Genomic DNA, 17,819 nt, shown 5'->3' with positions numbered 1-17,819 from the left:
ATAAAAGGGCAAATACTAAGTAGGTAAGGTACCCCGGGGCAAGTGGGACCTAAAAAAACGCAAGTTCAGCAAAATCGCTAACGCATACTTAGAAAACAGGGTATTTCAGGACATTAACCACCCGAGCAAAGTTTGAAATCAAATTGAAATCAAAATTTGCTGTCATGATGTCAATTATTTGATTACTTCAGTTGATCTCGTTTTGTATGGATTAACGGTTAACACAGCAGGAATGAGAGCATATTTTTACACTGTGAAATCATACTGAAAACACATTTTGCTATCAATGAAATCAACATGATTACTTAATTTGATATCATAAGATTTTTAATTTGATAACAAAATGAGTATTCAATTAGATTGTGTTTATGAGCATTCATAACAACAACAGCATATTTTGTTTGCAGATTGCTTTTAATCTTCGTAAAACACATAATTAGATAATCGACATCATAATTTGATGTAAAGCTGCTATCATTATGATAACTGAGGAATGCATATTGAAAACATGTTGCGATTTCAATTTATATTAACTAACAATTGACATCAAATTTTGTTTTCAGTATAATCTCAACAGCAGAGCTTAATATCAATTTGCTCTCATTTTGTTAACCGACTTTGCTCGGGCACGGATACATCATTTTATGCTTCCGTTGTTGAAGTGTAGACGCGTTGTGAGCCATTTACTCAGTTACAAAAATATTGGTAGTGACACAAATAAATTTACCTGTGGGACCCACTTACCCCTTCAAACGGGGCAAGTGGGACCTATTCTGCTCTATACTGTCGAACGAAACTAATGTTGAAGAATGTAGATATAATGTTCATGTGATTTCTGAGTCGTAGTATTTCAAATCATGGATGGAGGTTTATTGCTTGTCAGACTTTTGTTTTTTTGGCAAAAGAAAGGGATTACAATGTTAGCAGATATAAAAAACAAGACAACAGCCGGTTTACTGTTTAATTGTCTGTTGTCTGGCTTTACATTAGCTTACTTTCTTACCAAATGTGTTAGATGGAAGAGATAAGCAAATCTTTGTTCACTTTTCGAATGAATGTTTCTCTGTTTAACACAAATTATTACATAAATGAGAACTTCAAAAGGAACGTTTTTGTTCAGGCGGTGTTGTAAATTTGTAATAGAACGAAATGGCCAATTTATGTCTTAATCACTTTATTTATCTGAAAATCTATTAATCTGATGCGAAGTTTAAAAATAACAAAACACAAGACAAAACCTGTTGATCTATTGTAGAATAAATAGATTGTTTGCACTGTAAACGGAATATTTTGCATAGTTATAACCATTGCTCTTTTCCATGAGGGAGATAATTTTCAGAAAATAAAATACACATTTGGTAAATCAACTGTACACTACTTCTTAACAACTAAACCAACGATATCAACTGCATTTGATTCAGATCCATATGATATACGAGTGTCGAAGTTATTTTTCACTAGACAACAATCTAAAAACAGGTAAAATGGCTCTATCGAAAATGTTGTTCAAATATGTCCCACTTGCCCCATGTATGTTAAAAATCAAGGGAAAGTGAAAATGGCACATTTTGGCTTTAATCAAAACTTTTAAATCGTTTTTGATGTCACACAATTATTTAATTGCTCAAAATATTAACTTTCCACATCAATGATGAATTTAAAAACGACTATTTTGTTGGAAATCCATTGAATTAAAATAAAAGTAATAGATTTTGCCGGTAGTTTAAAGTCATGATTAAACAATACCATTAGTATGGTGCCGCAAAGGGTTTTGATTCCAATTTTTTTTTGTGTCAGGCGAATTCGTTGATAATTCTGCTTCATCTTTCTAGAACATTGTTACCATTAAAAACGTTCACCGATTAATCGGCAGCCATAGTACCCACTTACCCCGTATTTTCACTTGCCCCGGGGTACCTTATTGTAATAGAGCGTGTAATGAAAGCGTGGGATCCAGAGGAAACTGCTACGTCATTGGTGCTACTCAACGAACAATTAATGTTGTGTCGATTCAACAATAAATGAGTTACCAAAAATAAAATACTGTTGTTTTATTTCCATAAATGGAGTACTGTTCAATGGGGTAACTTCAAACGGTGGGGCTGTACCGGAACACTTCCAGTTAATCCAATTAAGGTAGAGAAAGCTTTTGTTTTTTTTATGAATAGATAACACTTGCTGGGTAACTATTTTCCTCAGCTCTTAGTGGTGCCAATTTGGGTACAAACAACCTTAGGGATCAGACCTGGGGACCCTAAACGTGGAGGAGCATTGTCCAAGACCGACGATTATGGAGCACTACAATACGCCGGCCATAGGTGTAACGACGCTGAAGCCAACTATGTTTCCAGGTAAGTATGTAAGAATTTTATAACGCTTCATTGTTTCGGTACAGGCCTAGCAAGATATTCGAATCTGGTTGACTATGACTATGGTGGTGATTTGAAGGTTCAACTCAAAAAGCGTAAGAAGTAGTAATATTGTGCGTGATGGGATGTTTCAAAGCAGGGGGTAATCATTTGAGTGAAGTATACCAAAAACTGATTTGGTTCTAGAGTTTTGGGGTAATATGTTGATATGATTTCTTCTTCTCATTGAAATTACATCACATTTGACATTAAACTCACTCATTGACATTGCACATTTCTTAATATAGTTGTAGCTATAAATTTGAATTTTAATCATAGGCTGCAAGTTGCTCCAACTTGTAACCAAAGTTTTAATTAAGTAAGGCGCATTCGGCACGTCTCCATATACAATATACACATTTCCAGTCCCATAGCTTTGAAGATAAAAAGTGTTACAAGGTACCTCGCTTGACGGTAATTAAAAAAAACAGTAATCATCCATACTTAATAGGGATAATCTAACCCGAAAATAATTACTAGGTCATATAAACAAACATTCATCACCCGTAATCACGTTTTACATAAGCTTCCAACCATATCTTCCACTCCTGCAATCAGCAGTCTATTCTGACTGACTAAAATAAAAACTCCCCCCAAAAAATAGAAATGTTCCATAAATTAAGGAATAAGCAATAAATAAATATAAAATTTCCATAAACAATACAAAATTTTCAAAAACAATAAAGAATTTTCCACGAAACAAAAATAAATTAAAAATGTATTTTTTTTAACTTTGTAAAAAATGAACGCCAGAGTGTCCATCATAGGAATATTTTGGTGGGTCCATAATAAGAAAGAAAAACATCCCAAAACGGAACATGAAAATCAAATGAAGTTTCGACTATAGGGTAACAATTTCCTAATATGGACTCTATAGTGTCTACTATAGGACAAATTCAGTTATACTTCAAAGAATAACGTCATGTATTTCAATGTTTTATGTATATATCGTGAAGGTGAGATGCAGACGAGCTCGGTGGTCTAGTGACTACCGCTTCTGCCTTATAAGCAGGAGGTCGTGGGTTCAATTCCAGGCTCGTCCCTTTCCTACTTTGTATTTCTATCTTAGTGCTTTCTGTGTTTCACGTTCTACCAAAACGATTCCTACTGTTATAACCTCCCACACAATCCCAAAACCTCCCGTGGCACCTATGAAAGGTCGTAGAGTTCTCTGCATCTTTCTTAAGTAGGTGTCCAACTAACCATCCTTCCCCTTCCTCAGCATTCGCAAGGACGTGGCCAGGACAAATCTCGACTATTGGAGAGTGCATTGCTTCCATCTAAGAGATAGTGATTAGTCCCAAATCAATATCCGTGGTAACGGATGAAAGTGATGCTACTCTCATACAATAGTCTTGGCTTGTACCACCTACGAATTTGTGCGAATTGCTCAATGCTAATGCTAATGCTAATATCGTGAAGGTGAGATGCAGAGCCTAATATTAGATATCACGCGAAATTAATATGATCACAATGTCTACTCCTTATGGCAGGAAGAGCAAAATTGCGGTACTAGGGGGTGCATTACTAACCATTTTACCCTAAGCCAATATTTGCAATAATCAATTACAAAATCTCCCATAAATTTGTTTCCACGTAAAAAGAAAAACTTTCCACAAAAAATCAATAAAAAATATTAAAATTTCTTTGGAAAAAATATAAATCCGCAACAAAACTGAGCATTTGTTTTATTTCAGAAGCGTTTTTCGTTCATGGAGAAACTCATCAATTTTATTCCTTTTGATTTTATTGTGGAAATTTTCTTTCTTTATTGCTTTTAAGGTTTAAGGTTTTTCTTGTGGAAAAATATAAATATTTTGTAGAAAACTTTTCGATTGTTTATTGCTAATATTGATTTATTTATAGAAATTTTGTATATTTTTCGATGAAACTAATTGAAACTTATGGAAAATTCTTCTCTTATAACTACCATTTTTGACTCTACAAGTACTAATATATTTTTGTTTCGTGGAAATAATCTATTTTTTATGGAAATTATTAATTATTTATGGAAATTTTATATTATTTTTGTTGCTTATACCCTGAATATTCATGAAAGATTTCCACTTCTTTATGGACATTTTATTTTGCTACCATTCCTCGGTTCCATACGTGAAATCGAGTCACATTCTGGAACAAGTCAAAGTCCTGTTGCTTGCCAATCACAGAAGCACGCCGCACAAAACCAGAACCACGACAGACCGCATGACTGCGACCTTTCACGGAGCGTGCCGCTTGGAGCAGCACCGTATAAAAGCAATCACCGAGCTGGGTTTATCAATCAATTGAAATCGAACGCGCACCGAACGAAGACGGAGGATCCTGTTCCGAGCAAAGTCCGACGCCAATTTACCAGTCAGTGTGATCCCGCGTGAAAGGTGAACCCAGTTGATAATTTCTTAATAAGGCGCATGGAGCTGTTTGTTGGTTTAACAATGGGCAAAAGAAGAACAATCGCAGGTGCTCGGTCACGGAAAATCCTAGAATTAGGTTATTCTCATTCTCACGTATTCACAACGGTGAAGGTGAAAGTGTCATCGTCGTACATAGTTAAAATATTGACCTCGGACCCATTCGCGAGAACTATTGTAGTGTACAAACAACAGTGTTCATAGCAACGCTTGTATCGCATGTCCTTTGTGATTCCTTACATTAAATCGCCATGAGGGCTTTCGCTGATACTAGGCTGGTCCACGACAATGACTATCGCGCATTAAAGTGTATAGACATTAGTTTAATTGTCATCTAGTGCAAACTTATTAAAAAATCGTTCGTTCTAAAAAAAACTCACAAATATTCATGAACCAGCCTGGCGCTACTTTGCAACCAGCCCGCCAAAGTATTACGAATTTATTACAAAAGGACGTGAGCCACGCCATATAGCACAATTGTTGTTATCCTTGCCTGCATGCCCACGAGCCAACCAGCAGCAGCACCCGCACTTTGTTGCGCTAAATTTCCATTCAACTCATCAACCATCACCGTCTTGGTTCTTGGCCGGGCGAAGACGACGATTGTTAGTCGGTGTAGAAACAGGAAGCCACTTCATTCACAAAGTGTGCCCAACATGCTTGCACTTTTCACTTATAAAGAACACTTGTTCCTCGCGGAGTGAAAGGCGGGGAGCGAAGCGCGTCGACACTTGACCACTAGAGGAATAATCAATTTTTCTTACAGGACACGAGCACTCGGTCCCAGAAGGAGTTACTGAGTCAGTCGAACTCGAGCGGAACGGAAGAACACGTGCGTGCTGTGTTACGAGCCCGCGCCGTCATATTACGTAGAGCAGTTTAGGTGAAATCGTCACTCGGTGAAAGCGATGCAGATTGTTGGGCAGGTGGTGGCGGTGCTATTGGCCCTGTGCTGTTTCTGGCTGGGAACGGTCAGGTGTTGGCCAGTTTCCAATCCAGAGGTTGTGGACAGCTTGATCTTCAGCAATCCGGAAGTGGTAAGTGGTGTTTGGGGAATTGAGCTGACTCTTATTGTGGGGTGAATCACTTCAAAGGGTTTTCATTATATCTCCACCACAGCATTTTGAACCATTGCTTATCAGCGAGTATTGTTTGGGTTTGTGGTGATTTGTTATGATAATCAAGCATCTCGGATGGTTTATTGCAAAAACATACAAATAGCTGCATGTTTTTTTGAATGAGGGATTGATTGATAGTTGTTCTTCAAACAAAAACCCTTCGATTAAAGAGTTTATGTTTTACGTATTCTACAATTCAATTCGAATCAAAAACGAATTCTACTCGATGCATGAATTGTTAGCCGTGAACAAACCATGAGCTTTGTCTTATTGCACCGTGGATGATCAATGAGGAATTCGTGATTAACCTGTGCGAGACTCTGAGAGACTGTGAGAGACTCGTACATAAATAGCCCAAGTTGTATTAGAAGGGTTATTACGGGGATATATTTTCTGCGACAAATTTGCGCCATTTCCGCGATACATAAAATCCAAGACTTTGGACAACTGCGCGCCCAATTCCCGTGCAGAAGCCATGAACAGAATAACAAAACATGATATGGACTTGATTGATATAAGAGATAAAAGAACAGGCAACAATATCAAAAAATTGCATTGAGATATCATTTCAATATCAATATATGTTATGGATAAGAACAAGCCAATAGCACATGATATAAATTACTTCTTACAAATAGCTCCTCATGATATTTTAGTGCGAAATATTGATATCGTCGTCTGATCTTTTATCTCTCATATCAATCATGTCCATATCACATTCTGCTATCTAATCAAGATTTGATATTATTGAGCTATTTTCCACTCCTCGGGTTTCAATGTTTGTTATCAAATGTTCTACAAAATATTACTGCTTTTTTCATATGATTCTAAATTACAACTTCACACATTTTGTATGTTTCAAAAATGAATTTAAAAAATCATTACAACCCTTCTAGATGGCCAAGGTTAAGAACTAAGCAGTCTAAGCCTGGTCAAAACTTTTTCTATGAGGACCGCTTTTTACAGAAGATAGAGGTTTTGGCATCTTTGTAGGAAGAAGCCTTGTTTAATTCTTGTGAAAGCTTTCTCCAGAAGCTCATGCGGTAACTCCGACAAAATTGTTTGCGGTAATTGCTTTAAAACTTTTCTTACGGGAATTTATCAGCAACTTTTCGGCTAGAATTGCTTTGCGAATCTTTTTGGATTTAGAAAATTTCTTCATACATTTCTGTGGAAATCACCACATGTGATTTCAATTGTTGTATAGACCCTGGTTCGCTCTAGATACCAATAACCAATATAGAAAGCCTAAATAATATTTATAAAAGAAGTAACTAATTCTTGACGGAAAAATTTTGAAAAATGTTGTGGTATATCAAGCTGCCTGATCCGTTGTGAAATAAATAATCAATCAGAAGCTGGCATATATCATGAAATAACGTCAAAATGGGCGAGATGAAAAATGGATCTTGATGTAAATCAATAAACAATAAACATATTTTGCATGCATCAAAATGATAACAAACAGCGTTCTCTTTTTCTATAGAAAATAAATTATATACATTAATTATTTTATACATTAGCAGGTACCAATGAAAATTTTCGAATTTAAAAAAAAGCACCTTGCTCACAAGTTTTATTACCCCAAAATATGACCCCATGCAAAATTTGAGCTCAATGGGACATGATTTAGGGGTGGTTTTGAATTTTTACCCATGAAAATTTTCCCAAAGGACCAAAAGAAAAGTCGAAAATCGAAATTTTGTTTTTGATGTCAAATGACTTGAAAATGCATGAAACGTCGAGATCTGACGTTATTTAAAAAAAATTGAAAAAAAAACGCTTTTTCTCTTATTTTTGGGACTTTGGTATTTTTTTAAGTTGATGAAATTTTTTTTTACATCAAATTTTACATCGGACGATACGCATACGTCCCCCTATGCAAAATTTGAGCTAAATCGGACATGATTTAGGGGTGCTCAAAATTAACCAAAATTTTTTTTTTCTCACAAGGGAATTTTTTTTTTTGTTTTTTGATGCCAAAGGACTTAAAATGCATGAAACTTTGAGAATTAATTTTTTGGAAAAAAACGACTGTTTTCGGACTTCGAACAAATTTCCTATGATGAAATTTGAAAACCGAACGTTACGCAAACATTCCCTAAGCCCTAAAATATGCCCCTATCCAAAATTTGAGCTCCATCGGACATGATTTAGGGGTGCTTAAAATATTGCAATCAAAATTTTGATTTTTTTTGTAACCTGATCTTTACACGTTGTGTTTTGAATTCATGCGGTACCGGTACCGCGTAAAAATAAACCTCAGTGTAGTAAACATTGCCTAGCAATTTTCTTTCATGGGTAAACATTTCAAAACTATGATGAATTTTAGGCACCCTTGAATCATGTCCGATTGACCTCAAATTTTGCGTGGGGTAATATTTTGGGGTAATGAAACTTGTGAGTAATGTCGTTTTTTGAAATTCGATGACAATTTTTTTCCCATACATTCCATTGGCACCCTATACATCACTCAAAAAAAGTATAATAAAAATTATAGACTGTGCGGTTCCAAATAGCTGGAGCGAAATGCGATGACAGTAGCTCTCCGTCGGTGTGTGGGCACGCCACTGAGATCTGACAAGAAGAGGGCGAGTCATGGCTTGCTGCTCACCGGCACGCTGAGGTGGTAATAAATCATCACACGCTGATGGTAACTTACTCAAACCCCGCATTCCCCTTCTTCTCTCACAAAAAAAAGGAACAACAGAATCCTCTAGCATAGGAGGTCGACCTCAATTCGTCGAGCTAAGTCGATTGGTATATAACACTATAGGTCTCCGAGCATTCTATCAAAAGTTCGGTTTTGGAGTGATCCTATAGCCTTTACGTATACTTTGTATACGAGAAAGGCAAAAATCAAAGAAAATTGTAGTATAAAAAGCTGCGAAAGATCAGGTTAATCGGGAAATTAAAGAATACCAACCGTGTAAAAAAAATATTGGGTGTATTGGAAAAAAAGCGAAGGTAATTATCTCCAGTATAACTTGAATCTATGTTCGATTTTAATAGCTAGTACATAGTTAATTGCCTACATTAGCGGTTATCAACCTGAACTGGTACCCCTTCAGACCTTTGCATGGCTTGAGGTACCCCCTGCTTTTTTTCGCAAGGCTACAAGTACCCCTAGAGACCAGCAAAGGTACCCCCAGGGTTACATGTACCCCAGGTTGAGAACCGCTGGCCTACATTATGGATGGAAATCCGTCGTTGTAGCGTACCAGATTTTTATACGTGAAGTAGGCAATTACCTTAGAAGAAAGTAGATTTTTTACAGTATAGTTATATCAACGATTGTTATAATGTTGATATGATGGTATCAACCTCTGATTTAACCTCAACCTGTTTAATCTCAATACCAATAAAAAAGAAAATTAAATTTTAATGAACTTATAATTTCCACAATCCACGTAAAAAATACACAAAAAGCGAGCTCAACATATAATGAACTGTATTAATTATCAAATATTTAGTTTCATTGATGATGTATTCATCACATTCAAAATTATATTATATTATTTGTTTGTTTTGTGACAATTCTTATGTCGCAAAGAAAAATGTCACGGTAGCTCATGACATTTTTTGGCATGTCATGCAATAGTATTTTGTCTTTCATGAATGTCACACATGCAACAATACGATTTACAGTTCATGACAGTACATTTTAATGCACTGCTCACGACGCTTAAGTGGAGCAAAGATGAATGCAACGATGCCTGTGAAAGACGCGAATGATCAGTTATTGACCGACCCAACTGACCAGCTGAAACGCTTGTTCGAGCACTTCGAACAACTTTTTCAAGTGCCAGCCAGGATTTTCGCTACAAACATGGCCTGTGCCACACGGCGTCGAACATCTAAGGTATCCAGTCCAAGCAACCGACAGCGGTTTTCATAAGGAGTGAAACGTTGGCCATCCCGCCAATGTTTGATTGCGCAATGCAAAGCGCACGAACTTTTGCATTCGATCCTCGAGATCCAAGTGGTTTGGTAAGGGCACCAGACAGTGACAGCAAATTCCAATATTGATCGTACAAGCGCACAATATAGTGATCGCAGGCAATAAGGGTCACGGAATCCTTTGGCGATTTTCATTATAAAGCCAAGTTGTCGGTTTGCCTTAGAAATCACGTTATCGTAGTGGAAACGGAAAGTTAGTGCGTCTTCAAATATAACTCCTAAATCCCTGATGTGGTTCACTCGCTCAAAAACTGTCCCAGACAGCGTGTAATTATAGATGATAGGCTTTCGTTTTCTGCTGAACGTTATTGTCTGACATTTATGGATACTGAGTGACAAGCAGTTACGCACGCACCACCCTTCTAAACGGGTTAAAAGCATTTGTAGTTGAATGTAGTCTTCAAGACTGTTGACAACAATGTAAAGCTTTTCATCGTCAGCATGGAGCAGTCTCACACCAGGTGGTAGCACCAGTGTCACATCGTTAACGAATATCGAAAACAATATAACACCAGATGGCGTGACGAAGGGATCCGAAAGAGATGATCCGACTTTCACATGCAATTTTCGATCCGTCAGGTAAGATCTAAACCAATCAACACACGCAATGGAAACTCCCAACTTCTCAAGTTTGCCAAGTAGAATACGATGATCCACTCGGTCAAAAGCAGCTTTAAGATCTAAGTATACCGCATCCACTTGCCGCCCATTGTCAAGAGCCCCAATACAAGTTGTTGTGAATGTTGTCAAGTTGGTCGTGATCGATCTCTTAGGGAAAAATCCATGCTGGTCCGTAGAGATGTACTGCCTGCAGCAGGCGAAGAGCGTATCGTTCATTATTATTTCAAAAACTTTCGAACAAGCGGAGAGAGTGGTTATTCCACGATAGTTGCTCACGTCGTATTTGTTTCCTTTCTTATAAACTGGAAAAAGGTATGACGACTTCCAGCGCATGGGAAACGTTCTGGTTCGAAGCGAAAGATTGAAGATTTTTGCTAACGGTTTAATAAGAGCGCTCGAACACAGGCGCAGCAAAGCAGCAAAGCAGCGCAGAACGAAAATTTCAGATTCCGGATCGCTCGGCACACATCTTCATCACTGATGGGAAAGAGTTCAGTACAGTACATCACGAGGAGTGTCACCTGGAGTGTCACGAGAAGCCTCGGTGACAAGAGATAGCGAAGCTGAGAAATCGTTGAAGGAGGTATTAGATTGTTTAGCAAAGAGCTCGCATTTGTCAGCTAGAGTGTCAGCAGAAACACCATTCAGTTGTATTGACGTAGGAAGACCATCTTCATTCTGTTTGGACCTAACAAATGTCCAGAATTGCTTGGGATTTAGACGCAGATTTCGTTGTGTGCGACCGATGAATCGAGAATACAAAAACTGATAACTTCTGTATACACTGCTGGCACTATTGAACTGATGCTGATATCTTCGAAGTGCAGAGGAACGGCGATGTTTAAGTATTCGTAATCTGTGATTGGACCACGCGGGCTTTCGTGCAGCTCCAACAATCGGAACATAGATAGCAAATACACGAACGATACTGTCGGTGAAAAAGTCCACAGCACCGTCGACGTTATCAAATGAATTGATGCAATCCCAATCCATTGCAAGTAGCATTTTATTCAATGCAGAGTAATCTGCTTTTCGGAAATTATAACTGCTCGAATCATGTCTAGACTCAAAGGTAATTGGCGACACATACGACAACTCCAAGGTAAGCGGAGGATGGTTGACATCAACAGGTGTCAGCGGTTCAAGAGCAGGGCGTATTGCGCAACTAGGCAGCACTGCATCGTTTGCCAGAACGAGATCAAGTATACGACCATTTGAATTAACGATAGAGTTGATCTGGGTCAATCCATGAAAGTTGAATCCGTCCAACAATGCGCAACTGGATTCTGATAGAAGAGAACGTGTCAAGTCAACAGTCGGGTGAGAACTCTCGGCCAAACACCAACGAATCGCAGATTGATTGTAATCACCGAGCAGGGCCTTTGCGTTAGCCCTGTGTGTAGAATTAACCGTTTCGATAGATTCTAGATGGCGTTGAATATCATCAAGATTGTTCCAACGATCAGGTGGCCAGTACACAACCCCAATGCTAATAATGAATCCAGGCATATTGACTCGGACCCATAATTGTTCGAGGGTATCACTAACGATAGCAGAATCACGAGCACAATTGAACTAAGATAACACTGCGATTAGTACACCACCGCCACGGTTATCCAAAGGATCAATTTTGAACACCGAGTAGTGGCGTCCAAAAAGCTGTGCTGATTGTATGGCTTCATAGAGCCAAGTTTCGGTTAATACAACAACATCGTAATCCCCTTCGCATACCGCCAAAAAGAAATCGTCGATTTTGGTACGAAGCCCGCGAACATTCTGATAGTTGATGTACAAACCATCGTTTTCGTTGCTGATGTGGGAGTGACGAGTACTGGAATGTTGGGGCATCATTTTCAAACGGAAGAAGCGTGCATCTGTTTCTAGTATGACTGACATATGATTGCTTTTTTGTGACTCATTTTTATGTATTCGGATTAATTTCAGATCGAGAGTATTCGTTGCAGGGTTCTATTTTCTCAACTTAGATATCAATTCCTCTTCGTCAATATCCTTGGAAAATCCAATTATTTTCAGTCTAATGAATGAAGGGTGTCCACAGTTAAATTGCATCACTCAGAACTACTCGCCGAAAATAAGTCTCTCAATTGGAGCTGAGGAACAATATAGAAGCTTGGTTAACGTATAACTATTTTACTTTAATTTTTCAACACATCCAACTTCTGGAAAAATTTTGGCTTGTATTATGCAAAACCTTATGAATTCATTTGAGAAAAAAAAGTAAAATGCCTAAGCCAACATTTTTCTGCTTTCCGAACAAAAAAAAACTAATAAATACTATTGTCTTAGTCTATCATTAAACTTAATTAAGAACAAGTTTTCCAAAGAACTCATATTTTTAAAGCGTCTAACTCAGGGCTGCCCAACCTACGGCCCGCGGGCCGGGTGCGGCCCTCGGCTCCATTTTTTGTGGCCCGCAGCGTGTGGATTCTTTTTCGCAAAATTTCATATCAATTTGTCCAATTCGAAACATGTGCTGTGCATATGCACAGCCAAGATATTTAACAAAAAAAATGATTTGCGTACGCCCGAGTTGCCGAATAATATGCAATTAATCATTAATTTGAATTTGAAACGAAAAATAATATTTTACATAATTGAAACAGATTTTACGACCGTGATTGTGGTGAATGATTTGTTTATCGGCTTTATCGGTCATTTCTACTCAAAGTATGAGGGAGTAGATAATCGAAAGATAATTGAAAATCATTAGATTGAAAGCCATTCGCTAGGGCGCGAACAAGTATGAAGCGATAGAGGGTGAAAGGAAGAAAGGAAGACCATCTATTGAACAGCACACAATCGAAGCGTGAATCTTCTTGCCTAACGCCCTGGTTGTGGACGGCTTGGTTAGTGGTATGGAAACCACCGTGCCAAGACAGGCAAAAAGATCCAGGCAACGATCTCCCCATGTGCTGTTCTGTTTTACATCTAGTTCGGTGGTTTCCATACCACTAACCAAGCCGTCCACAACCAGGGCGTTAGGCAAGAAGATTCACGCTTCGATTGTGTGCTGTTCAATAGATGGTCTTCCTTTCTCCCTTTCACCCTCTATCGCTTCATACTTGTTCGCGCCCTAGCGAATGGCTTTCAATCTAATGATTTTCAATTATCTTTCGATTATCTACTCCCTCATACTTTGAGTAGAAATGACCGATAAAGCCGATAAACAAATCATTCATAATATTTTACATAATTTGAAATGATTGCATAAGCGACCCCAAGATACAAAACCAAAAGGTTGGTGGTGGAATATCGCGTTTTCAATAAAGATTGATCAAAGTAGTTTATCTTCACGTTGAAAGAAGGAAGGCCGGTTTGATTAATTTGCTCGAAATTTTTTGCTATATTGAAGGAATAAAATCTGAATCCAAGCATTCTATGAAATATGATATTTGAAAGGGCCCAGGCAGGAAACAAAAGTTGATAGAATTTCATTTTATTTATTGATTCAAATTATTGGTATGGTTTATAAAAGCTACAAATTCTTTTCACTCAAGCTAATACGAAGTCTGAAAATACAGTACGAGCCAGTTAGTAAGATTTTGGTTAGTAAGATTTTGGCAAAACGGATGAAACCTTTCCAGGACGGAGGACTTGTTAAGGAATGCATTTTGGCTGTTGTTGACATCGTGTCCTAAGGAAACAGCCTGCTTCAGTAGCATTAGTTTGCGGGGAACACGGTGAAGAGTAAAAGTTCGAGACGAGCCATCCTCGGGCTGAAATTCTCGATAATAAAGCCAAAAAAGTAAAAGTTCTCGCAGAAGATTTGAAAGCTACATTGCGCGAAAACGTCGCCAACTTCATATTCCACTCTCTCGCAAACGATGAAAATACTGACGTGAAAAACGTGGGAAAGGTGACTTTCTTCATGGTCATTTTTGAATGACAGAGAAATTGGCAGCTCTATTCCCAATGCAGGGAACAACTAACGGGGAAAACCTGAGGGTTGTTAAAACCTGTGTAAAAGAACTTTTTTCTCCTTCGAAAACTTAAGTGACCTTACTATTGATGGAGCACCGGCAATGACAGGAAAGAACAATGGCGTTGTGACAATTCTAAGCAAGGAAAAGCAATCACATACATAGGTATGGCGATATTTCCCTGCTATTGCCACCAAAAGAATCGATATGCGAAAACGCTCATTATTAAGAAAATCGACTTTATCAACGTTAGGGAACCCATTATAAATGATGTTAACGGAAATAAAAGCCGAAAACGGAGACATTCTGTATTATTGCAAATTTAATGCTTGGGAGATTTTATTCTTTTCAAAAAGAAAATGGCACTATTTCTACAAGATAAAGGAAAACCACTGCTCGAGCTGAATGATACTGAATAGATGAGTGAATTGGCTTCTATAGCAGATATCGCCAAACATCTAAATGACTTGAACATAAAGCACTTTGGCATAGTGTGTTGCTGAAATCTGGAACATTTCTCTCGTCATTCAATATGCTTGTAAAGTAATGAAATTTCCATTTCCAACTTCCGGTAAACGGTGTGAATAGATTGATGTTTCAAATGAATCTCTAATGCAACGACGAAATCTTAATAAACAAAAAAATATTGTTTGAACGCAATTAAATCGTGTTTAGTTTTTCTAGAAAATGCAAAAAAACAATAATTATTTAGAAAAAATTTAAAAAGTTATGTGGAAAATATTTTCTGGTCCCGCTAGCATGTGTGAATTCTAAAAATTGGCCCGTAGCTTGAAAAGGTTGGGCAGGCCTGGTCTAACTTATCCAAGAATCGAAAACAAAAAATAAAAAAAAAACCTGCTGTGTAACCCGATATGAAGAATAAGTTAGATGATGATTTCTGCACTTATTCTTCTTCTACCGGAGACGAGCCAGCCTCGGGCTGAAAGTCTCCTTAATAAAGACACAAAAAAAAAAATTATTCTTCTTCTTCTTCTCCCTTTTCTATGGTTGTACATTCCAAATGGAACTGAGCCTGCTTTTCAAGTTAGTATTCTATTAGAATTTCCTCACCTTTTTAACTACATCAATTTGCAATTATACAATGTTGTGCTTAACATGCACACTAATTTTTTGATTGAGATTTGAAACTAAAGGAGCATCAAACATATTTTTTTTGGTAAAGATGACCTGAAATTAGTCAAATAATCGAAAATGTGGACGTTAGTGTTAATAGCCAATTCAAAAAAAAGGACGCGAGAAGTATTTTCATCAGATGTCGGGGCGAATATTTCATTTTAAACATATACCATTTAAACATTTAAAAGCTTCAACCAAAAATTTTAAAACTCCATAAGTCCAATTGCAACATCAAGCACAGATACAAATTTCATCATTTTATTTAATAGCTTGAGTTGTATTTAAAAGTTCTTAAAACAGGCTATAAAATGAACAGAGTCTGCCTGTAATCAGCCTTGCAAGAATATTAGAATTCCCTTACACCATTTTTTTTTTCAAGATTTTGTTTTTTTTTTTCAAGTTTGTAAATTAGGAAAACTCGTTAATTTATCAAAAAGCGTAAAAATTCATTTACTTATATGATTCGTAAATTTGACAATTGACAGATAAAGGTGAAAACGGAAAAAAATCAAACTTCTGTCATAGTGTTTCACTCAACATTTAAACCATCTCAGCAATAAATTCCAATTTTTACATCATCCAAAAAAGTCAACACGTGCTTTTTTGCTGATCCACTTCTCCCGACCGGTGAGTTCTCTCCCCAGCTCCTATCAGCTTGGTTCGCTCCATTTGCAGCCATATCACGTCATTCACATAATGGTACTTATTGTGTCCCATTGTAATGATACTGCCGTGGATTGCACCTCTCGACAGTAGAACAATATTCTGCCATCGACAGATGATGATAAATGCCTATCAGCCCTCTCATGGAAAAATAGTCAATCTCTGTCATTGACAGGTTCCTTTCCCTTGTGCCCTCCATCGTGTCAAGGAATTACAAACGCATAATTTCCCGTTCTGTTTCCTCAATTTTTATTGCAGGCAACCCAATCGATGCGCGAGATTCCACAGTGGCACTGCCTGCGGTACTTCAAGCACGACATCCACCTGATGCGCCGCTGTCGCAACTATCGGTTGCATATGTTACGGCGACCGAACGACATGATCTAAGGCGGATTGTGGGGAGGAGTTGGGTAACGGAAACGAAGGTGCGACTCGATTACGGAACGATATAGCGCTCCCAACCCTGTATAAGGAGCAACGGAATATGGAACGAGCGCAAGCACCAGAAATCTGCTTCGTCGTGATAAACAACCAATGAAACATTACGAATTAGATTACTGCATTACATAGATATGAATCTCATAGTTAGCAGTTAAGGACTACCTACTATACAATTATCTCTATCATCATCGTTGTGTGATGCGGCAGAGCGATCATAAAAATACAAAGGAACGAGGAGTATCACCAAGATGTAGACTAATTACGCACGTTATTTAATTGAGCATTAAAAAAGCATAAACAACGAACGAAAATAATCAACCAGTGGCATTCGAAGTTAATCATGTATTTTGGCACCATTGTATATCAATTTACTAAAGTGGAACAGTCAACAATTAGATAAGCAAAATTAATTTGTTTGTTTACTGCTATAATGACTTCTGTTGGATTTAAATACTTCTTAAGAAAAATATTTATGTGACTGTTATCGGAAAGGCAAACATGAAAATAAACATGAAAAAATCAAATCGCATTTCATTTACAGTGAGCCATCCCTATCTCTCTGAGGTGCATCCTGTTTACTAAAGCGCATGGTTTTGCCTTTTTCGTGGACGTAACCATTTCGTTGGTATGGAAAAGTAGGCCGTTCCATCACTCAAAGACGAACTGTAAACCAGGTATTAAATCTAGACCAACATTTAAAAAGGGCGTAACAGCCAAAATTTATTCCTTCTGATTCTCCGTCTACATATAAAGCTATGTATGGGGACAAAGAATCAGAAGGAATAAGTTTTGGCTGTTACGCCCTTTTCAAATGTTGGTCTAGAAATATCATCAGGAATTGCAAAAAATGTTTTTAATTGTTTTTAATTGAAATAAATAGTCATGAATTCAAAATCGTTTTTAAGTCAGCGCCGGCGTGGCGACGTAGAAATAATAAAAACATATAGTTTAAGAAGTGCATGAACCTAGAGTAATGAAGCTGAAATATGTTTCTTACACTTTTGTAAGAAGCAGTGGTAAATATCTTCCAACAAATCAATGTATTATCGCTGAAATATTGAATAATTTGCGTGATAAATCAAAGCTACATCCTAGGCCTACATTACCTCCCGTGACCCT

The 17,819-nt window shown here is 37.5% G+C and overlaps 2 protein-coding genes across 3 annotated transcripts in view; one reads left to right on the top strand and one right to left on the bottom strand.

Moving 5' to 3' along the window:
* LOC134213654 (WD repeat-containing protein 75) overlaps window positions 1-17,819 on the bottom strand; it is a 128,259-nt gene that overhangs the window by 91,874 nt on the left and 18,566 nt on the right. The window lies entirely within an intron of this gene.
* Window positions 4,649-17,224, top strand: LOC134218066 (uncharacterized). Its single transcript, XM_062696932.1, has 3 exons — window positions 4,649-4,786; window positions 5,586-5,856; window positions 16,518-17,224. The coding sequence occupies exons 2-3, from the start codon at window positions 5,728-5,730 to the stop codon at window positions 16,644-16,646; spliced, it is 258 nt and encodes an 85-aa protein (XP_062552916.1). The 5' UTR covers window positions 4,649-4,786; window positions 5,586-5,727; the 3' UTR covers window positions 16,647-17,224.

The sequence above is a fragment of the Armigeres subalbatus genome, chromosome 2 (genome assembly GCF_024139115.2).
Source record: "Armigeres subalbatus isolate Guangzhou_Male chromosome 2, GZ_Asu_2, whole genome shotgun sequence".
NCBI classification, from domain to species: Eukaryota; Metazoa; Arthropoda; class Insecta; order Diptera; family Culicidae; genus Armigeres; species Armigeres subalbatus.
Note: the sequence above shows the minus strand (reverse complement) of the source record. Positions and strands in the feature narration are given on the sequence as shown.

What these genes read in the sequence shown, in the direction of transcription:
- LOC134218066 (XM_062696932.1), top strand. Translation starts at nt 5,728, where the DNA reads ATGCAGATTGTTGGGCAGGTGGTGGCGGTGCTATTGGCCCTGTGCTGT. An exon ending in TCTTCAGCAATCCGGAAGTG is followed by an intron (nt 5,857 to 16,517) that starts GTAAGTGGTGTT and finishes TTTTTATTGCAG; the next exon opens with GCAACCCAATCGATGCGCGA.